Consider the following 13,091-nt stretch of genomic DNA (forward strand, 5'->3'; position numbering starts at 1 on the left):
TATTCTTGTCTGGTCTTTAATGAGAAAGAATAGGGGTTCTTAAATGAGGAGCAATTACCCAGGATAATTGATCACGGCACCAAATGCTGCAAATTTAAAGAAAAACACATGCCCAAATAGAAAGCTTAAAGACAGGGAACAAAGGTGAGATGAGGCATGAAAAAGAAAATTAGGTGGCAAACACCGAGTCTGTTTATATTTTGAGGAAAGGGAGCAGAGAAATAGCTTAATGTTGTTCACAAATAGCAAGGGACCCATGGAGAGGAAGAAACTTGACAGGAAAAAGCAATCTACCTAATGAGGGAGAAACAGTGAAGATAGCTTAAATGGCATGTCTCTCTGGGCTGGCAAGACAACATGTGGACAGTCATTTTTACTCCTTAGCACCATGCTGAATGGAACTACTTGTTGATGAACCAGAGGAGAACAGTGTCTGAAGAGCAGCTGCCTGGATGCTGAGAAGGCTGGAAAGCAGGTCTCTAGAGAGAACCTAGAGGGTGTCTTGCCACGAGCAGAAGGCATTAGGGGTATGTGATGTGGGTGGCCTTCAGGTGAAGGGCTGTGCCTGGGCTGGGACTGGCGGATCGGCTGCTGTGGAGCACATCAGGCTGGAGAGGGTGGCATCCTATTCCACCTAGCCCTAGATGGGAGGGTGAGGCATGAGCTCGTTTACTCTTTAATGGCTTCAGAAGACACAATTCTGAACAAAACTTGAAAGCTACAAGAATTCAAATTTGTCCCCAAATAATCAAGACTCTTGTAATAATCAGTCATTCTTCAACAGAATGACTGGGGAATAAGCCAATGAGAACACCCTCTCCCCTCCCTGGATTTGGGATAGATTACAGTAGAACCTTGATAATAGAATCTAGTGCTTATTTAGGACTAAATCATATTTCTATTTAAGGGCCACAGATATTAAAACCCATATAATTTTTATTTTCTATTAAATGAAAAATTCAAGGTTGATGGAAGAGTAATTTCTCTCTCTCTCTCTGAGATGGAATCTTGCTCTGTTGCCCAGGCTGGAGTGCAGCAGCTTGATCTCAGCTCACTGCAACCGCCATCTCCTGGGTTTAAGTGATTCCCCTGCCTCAGTCTCCCGAGTAGCTGGGATTACAGGCGCTCACCACCATACCTGGCTAATTTTCGTATTTTTAGTAGAGACAGGGTTTCACCATGTTGGCCAGGCTGTTCTTGAACTCCTGACCTCAGGTGATCTGCCCACCTCCACCTCCTAAGAGAGTAATTTCTCTATTAAAAATATATATGTGGCCGGGCGTGGTGGCTCACGCCTGTAATACCAGCACTTTGGGAGGCTGAGGCAGGTGAATCATGAGGTCAGGAGATTGAGACCATCCTGGCTGACACGGTAAAACCACGTTTTTACTAAAAATACAAAAAATTAGCTGGGCGTAGTGGCAAACATCCGTAGTCCCAGCTACTCGGGAGGCTGAGGCAGGAGAATCACTTGAACCGGAGAGGTGGAGGTTTCAGTGAACCAAGACTGTGCCACTCACTGCACTCCAGCCTGGGCAACAAGAGTGAGACTCCATCTCAAAAAAGAAAAAAGAAAAAAAATATATATATACACACACCTATATATATATACATATATATAGGGGTGTGTGTGTGTGTGTGTGTGTGTGTGTGTAAATGTAAGCCAGACACAGTTTACATGCACAAATAAATAAGGGATTTTATAATTATAAGTACTTGTAATTAAATAAGCAGGCTTCTGGGTTTGAGTGGGTTGAGATTATCCAGGGTAATAGTGAGTGAGAAGGAGCGCATCAGGCTGGAGAGGGCAGGGCCCCCTCCCACCTAGCCCTAGACCGGAGGGTGCAGCATGAGCTCCTTCACTCTTTAATGGAGACGGTAAATCTAATCCCTTTAGGGATGGTGGGAGAATAAGGTGAGCGGTAGAAAACTCTGAGACAAACTAATTTAGAATCTTGGCATTTCGGTTTCTCTTTCTCTATTAGAAAGAGATAAGAAATCTGGAAAGCTGTATCAATTCTTTGAAGCCATTGCTAGTTGCATCCAAATATTTAACTGAGACTGAGATTCGACTGCCTAACAGATCACAGGGTTTCAGGGACAAGCCTCTGCTGGGCTTGGAGGACACAGATTATTAATACAGTCCTCAGTGCCTGCATACCTCCCCTATGTCATGTTCTGTGCTCGTTCCCCTCGCTCTGTCTACCTGGTACATTGGCCTTCCTGGTCTCTGAGCTTGCTAAACTTGTTCATGCCTCTGGGTCTTTGTACTTATAATTCATTTTCCTGGAAAATCTTCCTTCAAATACTTACATGGTTTCCTCCCTCATTCAATATAGGTCTCCGCTCACATATCACCTCCACACAGAGGTATTTTTATGACCATCCTGTAAAATAGCTGACCTAATACCCTAATCTCATCACCAGATGACATTATTGCAAATACTTGTTTACTTTGTGTCCACTATGAGAACACAGAAGGCTGCATGAGGGTGAAGACTTTGTCACAGAGTATAGTTGACAAATATTTGTTGAATTTGTTGACCACATACTCAGAAAACAAGTACAGATAAATGTCTCTATTTATTGCTGTAACTATCTGGCCACAAATTCCAATGTTGAAATGTGGCTCTGATGGTCGGAGCCAGACCATGGTGGACTCCGTGGACCACAATGCCTGGAATATAAGGCCCATTCTAAAAGCAAGTCCAGGGGTCTTCCTGGCACCTGCACCAGAAGGCCTAAGATGGGGTCCTGCCCAAGCTGGAGGCAACTGTGGGATCCTACTAACCAGGCCAGCTGCTCAGGGGAAGAAAGAAAAAAACACAACCTTCAAATAAAGAGAAAGGAAACACTGGCTCTTAACTCTTCTGACATCCTATCAAGCATTCTACCTTCCAGCTCTGAGATCCATCACTGATCAATTGTCCTCAGCCTTGATTCTTTTGTACCAACACCCTTTGTGGGTAGAATTAGTGGATATATGGGGAGGAACGATGAACAGAAGTGAATGGGGATCATTATACATCGTCCCCAACAAGCAGATCTTGAAGCCCAGCCTATCAATGAGCTGGAATCCACCTCTTTGACCCTTCCTCATGCTTCATGACCCCCTAGTCCTTCAGTAATTGCAGTTCTAACCTTATCCCCTTGCCCTCCTCCTTCACACCCTCTGACACCTCCACTCGCTTGCTCCTATACAATACACTCTAAGATTTGCGGGAAATGATAGCTAGAGCTGCCTTAGAAGGACTGATTGTCTCTGTCCTTACTTCTACTTGTCAACTGGCCTGAAAGAATAACCTCTTGCTAAAGAACTGGATTTACAAAGAAGCTTGTGCTCTGGGAGATCACCTCACTGGTTTCTAATTGTTACGATCTGGAGGGGAGGCGACCACCCAGACACATTTCAGACACATTTTTAGAGACTCTGTGTGATTCACAGGTGACGTGGATCTGTAGACAGGCACATCTGTGAAGCTGCTATCTTATTAGTCACATTCAGTTCTGACTAGTAGATCAAGGTGGCCCCACTGTGAGCTTGTACCCTAAATAGGTGTTGAATGAAAGGAATGATGTGTACCAGATTAGTTTAAATGAAAAGAGATCCAAGAATGACCTTCAGTGACAAATGTGAACATCAGTACTGAGTATGTCTTCAGTCATTTTGATCTCTGTGGACAACAGTGATTTCCAAGACATGTGGCTCACGAAGAGTGAATCAAAGTGTGCAATGGAAAGAGGTGATGTGAGGCACAATGATGAGGGTTTGACACCTGCTTCTAGTTAGGCAAATTACTTTCTCACGCTGAGCCATGGTTTGTTCAGGTGCAATGATGAAGCTTCTCTTGGCAGAATTGATGAGAGCAGTGTAGCTGTGGCACGTGAGGCATCTCACATATCATATTTTTGGGCTATCCCCCAAAAGAGTAGCCCTTCCTTCTTCCTATCCTCCCATCCTCCTACCTAATGTGATACTGTCCTCAGGTCTCCCTCCTCACCTTGAGTGGCATTTTGAAATTTTCAAACAAAATACATGTCAATTCACTCTTTCTTCTCTCTCTCTCTCTCTCTCTCTCTCTCTGTGTGCATGTGTGTGTGCGCATGTGTGTGTGTGTATGTGTGTGTGTTTGAGATGGAGTCTTGCCTTGTCACCCTTGAGTGCAGTGGCATGATCTCAGCTCACTGCTACCTTCGCATCCTGGGTTCAAGCAATTCTCCTGCCTCAGCCTCCCAAGTAGCTGGGATTAGAGGTGCCACCACCATGGCTGGCTAATTTTTGTATTTTTAGTAAAGACAGAGTCTCACCATGTTGGCCAGGCTGGTCTTGAACTCCTGACCTCAGGTGATCCGCCTACTTCAGCCTCCCAAAGTGCTGGGATTACAGGCGTGAGCCACCATGCTCAAATAACTCACTTTATTTCTTAAAATAAATATATACCAGATGGAGTATGTAAGGAAATCCCAACATTATACAAGTAGCATCTGGACTCTCCCAAGGCAGTGGATCCTTGAGTGGATCTGGCACTTTGGGAGGAAGGGCACATCCCTCTTAAGGAAATCATTGGCCTCGACTCCACTCTCCCTGCTGCCTCTGTCTCACCTCCTGGCTGGGCTCAGCTCCTGTAATGACAGTGTCATCTGTGAGGGGCTCACCGAGAGCCACGCACAGTGCAGTACCCTTCCCATGTATCATCTTGCTTCATCCTCCCCACAACTGCAGGAGCCGGGTAACATCACCCCCATTTTATAGATGAAGAGGAAATAAAGGGACACGCCACTGGAGGTGGCAGAGCAGGGTCTGTTACCATTTCATCAATTCCAAAGCTCATGGGCTTTATCACTAACCTGGAGAACAATAAGTCTGTCCAGTCACTTTTGACCTGGCACTAGGAACAAGGGAACATCTGTCACCTGGCGTGGATGGATCTCAGGGGCTCCTTCCCCTCGCTTTCTCTCCCAGTGCCAAGAACACTCCCTGAAGGCAGGCACTGGGTATGTTCTGCCCACTGCTCTCTCCCCCATGCCAGAAGCAAAGCCTGGTACCTGCAGCACTACAGGAAGAAAGGAAGGAAGAAAGGAAGCATCTCTCTGCACAGTGGCTGGCTTGTGCCTCACCGCCTGCCACCTTTGCCTCCAATTGCAATGGGAATATGCCCAGGAGAGGCAATGGGGAGGTCTTACCTATCGCTTACATCTCAGCATGGCTTTCGGGCTCTTCCCTGAGAGGAGGTTTGGATGGGACTGGGTAGAGGAGAAAATAACATGCGAGTGATGAGGACCCTGAGGTGAGAAGGCGGTAGGAATGCAGCAGCAGAGCGGGGATGCTGAAGGTCAATGGATCCAGCTCACAATTTCAATCACTGTCAGTTCTGCCTAAGAGGGAGCAATACATTTTGTGGAAGTCATGTTTCTAAATTGCCCAAACAGCCCTGTTTCCAAAGAGGTCAACATTTAAAAAAATTTTTAAAGATCTATTTTTGAAATTAAAAACATCTCCAATAATGATACGTGAAGTCATCTCTCTTGGTGGGCACAGTGGTTCATACCTATAATCCTAGCACTTTGGGAGGCCAAGGCGGGTGGGTCACATAGGTTAGAAGTTTGAGCCCAGCCTGGTCAACATGGTGAAACCTCATCTCTACTAAAAAATACAAAAACTATCCAGGTGTGGTGGTGGGTGCCTGTAATCCCAGCTCCTGGAGAGGCTGAGTCAGGAGCATTGCTTGAATCCGGGAGGCGGAGGTTGCAGTGAGTTGAGATTGCACCATTGTACTCCAGCCTGGGCGACAAGAACAAGACTCCATCTCAGAAATAAATAAATAAATAAATAAACAAACAAACAAAAAGAAAAAATAAAAAGAAAGTCATCTTTCTGAAGATGTGGTGACTCAAGCCTGTAGGTCCAGCTACTTGGGAGGCTGAGACAAAAGGATCATTTGAGCACAGGAGTTTGAAGCTGCAGTGAGCCATGATCATGCCACTGCACTCCAGCCTGGGTAAGAGAGTGAAATCCTGTCTCTAAAGTAAAATAATAAACTAAACTAAAATAAAGCAATTTTGAGAAATACCTCCCCACGGAAGTGGGCCAAGGTCACAAGGGGCCTCGGCAGAACATTGGCAAGTGGTTCCGGGAGACGTGGGCATGAGCCAGGCTTGGAGTGTGAAATGGGGAGTGAGTTAGTGATGGTGATTTGCCTAAAGATCCGGTGACTGTTATGATTATGAAGAACATTTTTCCTAGATGAGGTTATGCTGTTTCATGGAAGCTATTTCTGGAAGAGCTTGTGCCACATGAGAAATAAGAGGAATTTGGGATTGAGCTCATGGTTTAGGCTTTCAAAGAATTCAGAACTGGAGATGTGAACTATTGAGCTGGGATCTTAGCTCCCCTCTGAACCTACTTTCAAGAGAAACCCTAAAACTCATTGAGTTAATTTTTGCTAAGCCAGGGGATGAGATTCCAGTAAAGGATGTGTTAAACCAAAGGATGTTTAAGCTTGCTTTCACTTCTGAGATCTTGTGATTCTATATTTTAGAGAAAAGTAATCTTGGAACTCTTCAATGCTTGCCACAGAAATACTAGTTGTTTAATTTAGTCTTATTCAAGTTTTGCAAGAAAACAGTTGATTCAAACAAGCAGCAAAATGGAATAGCTCATCCTCCTCCTCAGCTAAGCAGAGTTCTAGTCTGCATTGGTGTCTAGAAAAGAGGTGGGTAGTTTTGGTGGGGTGCAACAGAGAGAGAGAGAGAAGGGCCACGTAGAAAACAAAATGACTTTTCCCTTCATGAATATGTAAAAGTTTCTGGTTGGATGCAGAAGACCACAGAGTCTCTCCACGTCGCTTCCATCTCTATGGCTCTAAACATGCTAAGTTATAAACTCAGTGCTCAGATTAAAAGGGACCAGTAGTGTGATCTGGTTCAGTAGATCAGGAAATTATATTAGCACAGGAATAACCAACATGGGGCCAGGTGTGGTGGCTCATGCCTGAATCCCAGCACTTTGGAAGGCCAAGGCAGGTGGATCACCTGAGGTCAGGGGTTTGAAACCAGCCTGGACAACATAGTGAAGCTGTCTCTACTAAAAATACAAAAAGTTAGCTTGGTGTGGTGGTGTGCACCTGTAGTCCCAGCTGCTCAGGAGACTGAGGCAGGAGACTCACTTGAACCCGGGAGGCAGAGGTTGCAGTGAGCTGAGATGGCCACTGTACTCCAGCCTGAGTGACAGAGAGAGAAATCCGTGTCAAAAAAATAAAATAAAATAAAATAAGATAAATGGGATTTGAAAAAGGGTGCTACAAATGAATTTAGAGCAGCTAGCCAGAGAGAGGTGTTCAGGGCATTTAAGCCACTAGCTGAAAGAGCAGTGTTGGGCTGGGCCCTATGCTAACCTCTTCAGTGGTGGTGTCTAATAGAACCCTTCCAATAATCGTAATAGAGGAGTCTCAGTATGACTTTCCCAGGTTAGAAAATGGAGGCATAGTGAGATGAAGTGGCTCGTTCAGTGTCACACAGCTAGTACATGATAAAGCCAAATATTTCAGCCTTGTTTGTCTGACTCCAGAGCCTATCCTTAGATGACACATCAAAGGAATTAATTTTCAATTCAATAAAATACACTGAATACAAAAAAAAGTTTAAAAAGAGCAGTGTTGGTATCATTGAGGCTTCAAATCTGGCTCTGCCATTGACTGGCTATGAACGCCCTAGACAAGGCATCTCTCACCTCTGGAATTTAGTGTCTTCATCGGTGAAACAAGGGCTTTCTGTTTCATTTTGTTTTGATTTGTTTCCGGAGTATCACTCACTCTGTCACCGAGGCTGGAGTGCAATGGCGCGATCTTGGCTCATGGCAACCTCTGCCTCCCAGGTTCCAGTGATTCTCCTACCTCAGCCTCCCGAGTAGCTGGAATTACAGGCGCTCACCACCATGCCTGGCTAATTTTTGTGTTTTCAGTACAGACAGAGTTTCACCATGTTGACTAGGCTAGTCTCAAATGCCTGACCTCAAGTGATCCACCTGCCTCAGCCTCCCGAAGTGCTGGGATTACAGGCGTGAGCCACTCAGCCCAGCTGAGGTTGTTGTTTTTTAAAGTTGGCTGATATTTATGCAGAGCTCCCTGTGTCCCAGACACTGAAGCATGAGTTTTACAAGGTTCTCATTTGATTTTCCAGGAGTCTTGAGCCTTGGAAGCCTCTCAAAGTGCATGAAGAGAGAACACCCGAAGCAGCGTCTGTCGTAACCCCTGGCCTCCCTCTCCTCACTGAGTCAACAGAGCAGCCCCTCCATCACCCTTTCTCCCTGCCAGCCAAGCCATTGAGGAAAGAAGCCTCCAGGCCAGGAATGATGCTGTCTAGATGGAGAAAAGGCATTTGAGAAATGACTTGGTAATTTTCTTTCATCTGCTTCTGGAGTTCTTTTTCTGGAGCTGGTGGAGACAGTGTGATTGTAAAATCTGAAAAGACCAAGGGAGTATGTGGCCTGGCCTGAGGCCAGAAGGAAGCTACACTACATGATGAGTTGAAAATAATGTCTGAGGTCTAGAGCCCAGAAGGAACTAGTTGGGGATCATGCTACCTCTTAACCTGTAGCTTCAAAGGCAGGGCTCACTTTTAAGAGCTCACCTGTTCAGGATGGTTAAGGTCAAGTGTTCAAGGAGACACGGTGGCTTTAAATGAGCTCTGAAAACCCCTCCAGCCCAGCCCTATGAGATGATGAGAACGTTTTTGGTTGACAGAGAGAGTCACAAATTAGCATTGGTTTCACATTAAGAAAATAGCTCCTGGTGGAAATTTGATCAGGGAAAATACAAGACGTTAAGTCAGTTGATGAGCTGCTGTATGTATACAAAGCTCTGTTGCTGAATCTTTTAATCTGATTTCTACAGTGGCAGTCCAGGCATGGAGCTCACTAGTCTTAGACCAGTGAACCCAGTTTGATCCTGGCTCTACCTACCTAGCTAATTTCAGCTTCTTCATTTGTAAAATGCTGATAAAAACCTCTGTTCTACTTGTCCCATAAGGTTGCTGTGAGAATCAAAGTTCCACATGTGGAAAGTGTTTTGAAAACTGTCATATAGTAGTCAGATATTAGGTATATATATTAAAAAAAATCCATTTGTCAAAAATGAGAAGGCGATGATAACCCAGATGACAGGCCAAGGTTAGAACCTATTGATATTTTAGGAAAGCTTCGTAATTCAAATGATCTTTCATAATTATATGCATGGATGAGAGGCAGGAAGGAGAAGGGAGAGTCAAATCCTTGTTATATGCCTAATTGTGTTTCTTTCTTAGAAATGAAGAAGCCGTCCAGGTGTGGTGGCTCAAGCCTGTGGTCCCAGCACTTTGGGAGGTCGAGGTGGATGGATGACCTGAGGTCAGAAGTTTAAGACCAGCGTGGTCAACATGGTGAAACCCTGTCCTACTAAAAACACAAAAATTGGCCTGGCATGGTGACATGTTCCTGTAGTATACAGCTACTCTGCACCAGAGGCTAAGGCAGAAGAATTGCTTGAACCCCAGAGATGGAGGTTGCAGTGAGGCGAGATGGCACCACTGCACTCCAGAGATCTGGAGTCTGTCAAGAAAAGAAAGAAAGAAAGAGAGAGAGAGAGGAAAGAAAGAAAGAAAGAAAGAGAAAGAAAGAAGGAAGGAAAGAAAGAAAGAAAAAAGAAAGAAAAGAAAAGAAAGGAAAAAGGAAGGAAGGAAGAAAAAAGGGAGGAAGGAAGGAGAAAGAAAGAGAGAAAGAACAAAAGAAAGAAAGAAGGAAGTAGACTCTGAATTTGCAGTATTAGGAAAAGAAGGTATAGCAAAATTATTATTTCCAGATCCTCAGACCGCATGGCTTGACCTTTCTGGGCAACGCTCAGTCAATTTACATAAAGCATGAGGCTGAGAAGCTCATGCCCAAACCAGAGATGCCTGGCAGACAGCACAGAGTGGCTTGCTGCTGGACCAAACTCATTTTAACTTGTGGACACAGCCTGGAAACCAAAAGCAAAAGATGCTCAATAAAAGATCATCTGGACTTTTGAGGCTGAGAATGCAGCAACATGTAACTATTCAGGGGTCGAACCCATTTCAGGAAAATAGTAATTGAGGAGAAAAACAGATCACATTTTTCTATCTTTCTAGAAGCTGAGAAATGGAAGTAATCTCCTGGTGGGGTACTAGGTAGGATGGGCTGAATAACAGATACTCCCTGCCAAAGAAATCACATCCTCATCTTCAACACTGTGAATATGTTACTTTACATGGCAAAAGGCACTTTGTGGATGTGATTTGGTTAAGGGTCTTGAGATGGGGATTATCCTGGATTATCTGAATGGGTCCAACACGGGGAGGCAGGAGAGCCACAGACGGAAAGAGATACGGCAGTGGAAGCAGAGGTCAGATGTATCTGTCTTTCTATTATCTATCTATCTATCTATCTATCTATCTCTCTCTCTCTCTCTCTCTCTCTCTCTCTCTATCTATCTATCGATCTCTCTATCTATCTATCTATAGAGAGAGATCCGAAGATGCTACGCTGCTGGTTCTGAAGATGAACCAAAAAATGTAGGTGGCCTCTAGAAGCTGGAAATGGATTCTCCCAGAGAACCTCCAGGAAGAATGCAGCCCCTGCTTTCCCCATTTTAGATTCTGACCCCCAGAACTATAAGATAATCAACTCATGTTATGGTAAGCCACAAAGTTTGGGATCATTTGTTCCAGCAGCAATAGAAAGGTAAAATATTAAGTAATTTTAGGCTGTGGTCTTTGCTCAGTGTGACCTCTATACACTGAGGAAGGGCATTTAAAAAAATAATAAAACTGCAAAACATGACTGAAAACAAGATGCTTTGCTATATGCTAACATAGAATTGCTAGTTTCCTTTAATCCCATGGCTACTACTGTGGTAATTGGTTTCCACTCTGTTTCCTTGTCATAGACACATACAGATACACACCTTAGAACACACACATAGACACACACACATAGACACACACAGACACATACTCAGTTCACTTCAAATAAAAAATAGAAAAATTCCATGACGGCTCTGGATCTGAGACCCGTCATTGTTCCCTGCATCTCCTGAGTGACTTTTCCTTACAGGATCCCTGAGTCTCCCTCTAGACCCTTCCTCCCTCCCTGTCTCCTAGTTCCCTGGCCATCAGTGGGTTTCCTAATTGTCTCTGAGGCAGCTGTATTACAGACCCCAGGCTACTATGAGGCAGAGATCATTAAAGAACAGTCTTGCTTTTGTTTTTGTTTTTGGTGTTTTTTTGTTTTTGTTTTTGTTTTTTTTTTTGTTTTGTTTTGTTTTGTTTTGTTTTTGAGATCGGAGTGTTGTTCCATTATCCAGACTGGAATGCAGTGATGTGATCTCGTCTCACTGCAACCTGTGCCTCCCAGGTTTAAGCGGCGATTCTTCTGCCTCAGCCTCCTGAGAAGCTGGGATTACAAGCATGTGCCACTACACTTGGCTAATTTCTGTATTTTTAGTAGAGACAGAGTATCACCATGTTGGCCAGGCTGGTCTCAAACTCCTGATTTCAAGTGCTCTGCCTGTCTAGGCCTCCCAAAGTCCTGGGATTACAGGCATGAGCCACCAAGCCCAGCTGGGTGCTATTACTTACCGTAAACAAACAAACAAACAAACAAACAAAAAACCTCTGGTCAAGTCAGCCAAAGATGAATGTGAAGTGGTTCAGGCTTAGTATGATGGTGGCTCACACCTGTAATCTCAGCATTTTGGGAGGCCTAAGTGGTAGGATCACTTGAGGACAGGAGTTTGAGACCAGCTAGCCAACATTACAAGACCCTCGTTCTACAAAAAATAGAAAAATTAGTCAGCTATGGTGATATACATCTGAAGTCCCAGCTATCCAGGAGGCTGAGCTGGGAGGATCACTTGAACCTAAGAGGCTGAGGCTGCAGTGAGATATGACTGCACCGCTGCACTACAGTCTGGGTGACAAAGCAAGACTGTCTCCAAAAAAAAAAAAAAAAAAAAAAAAAGAAGAAGAAAAGAAAGGCTCAAGGCACCATGAGGGCAGAATATCTATCAGATCAGTGGGCTGAGTTTTTAAACAGAAAAACTGTCTCAAAGGCTACTCCAGAGTTTTCTTATACAGGCCTACAATGGTCCAAATGAGCTTGTAGCCCCTCTGCCTTCTCTCTTCCTCCTCCCCTTCCCCGAACATGCAACTTGATTGGACAGAAGTGAAGGGCATAATCACAGCTCACTGTAATCTCGACCTCCCGAGCTCAAGTAATTCTCCCACCTCAGTGTCCTGGGATGATAGGTTTATGCTACCACACCCAGCTAATTTTTTAAATTTTCTGTGAAGATGGGGTCTCACTATGTTGCCCAGGCTGCCTCCTTATCTTTGAGGGTTTTCTTGAATTTCAAAGAGTCAAGGAGGGCACCCCATAGTACCACTCAGCTTTCTTCCCCATTCTCTTCCAAGGTGTCTCCTAGAAAGAGGACCTCTGGGGATAATGCATTTCCAGCCATCATTCCTTCAACTTGGGCTTTACGGAACATAACCTTAAATTTGGAAGGAAGAGAAACACATACATGCTCAGACGTGAAGGCAATGAGCCTGGGAACAGCAGCCATTCCTTTCTCCTTGACTTCCGGGAACATCTTAAAGCGCGCGATCATCATAGCATACATGTTAGATATGGCGCCACCTAAAGTGCACAGCAACAGACAGTTACTTTATGTATTAGGGACCTCATTTCACATGCAAGCAACATTCCCTACTTCCGTTGACGTGAGTCCTCCTTGGACTCAGGAGAAAACCCTGGCTTTCTCTAAACTGAATCCTCAGACTCACAGGCGCTACCCAAGAGGGCACACTGGGACAGGACAGATGCCACACGTCATGCCCCATCTCAGTCACTCAGGGGAACTGCAAAGGATTCTGCTCTTGCCGGGAGCCCTTTGAAGAGGTTTATTATTATTATTATTATTTAAAAGAAAACGGTTTGCTTTTCATTCCAGCTTGTGAGTGTGGTCATTCTGTGTTAGGTCTGTAAAATCCTACATATATCAGGATGAAGAAAACTTATTATTTTTTTCATTTCAACTCAT

General features: G+C 44.5%; 1 protein-coding gene across 1 annotated transcript in view; it reads right to left on the reverse strand.

The window, feature by feature from the left end:
- Positions 1-13,091, reverse strand: part of GAD2 (glutamate decarboxylase 2) — a 92,371-nt gene that overhangs the window by 65,239 nt on the left and 14,041 nt on the right. Inside the window, exon 7 of the mRNA XM_010341243.3 lies at positions 12,573-12,688. Within this exon, the coding sequence (XP_010339545.2) occupies positions 12,573-12,688 (116 nt within the window). The remainder of the gene's footprint in view (positions 1-12,572; positions 12,689-13,091) is intronic.

This window comes from Saimiri boliviensis, chromosome 8, assembly GCF_048565385.1.
Source record: "Saimiri boliviensis isolate mSaiBol1 chromosome 8, mSaiBol1.pri, whole genome shotgun sequence".
NCBI classification, from domain to species: domain Eukaryota; kingdom Metazoa; phylum Chordata; class Mammalia; order Primates; family Cebidae; genus Saimiri; species Saimiri boliviensis.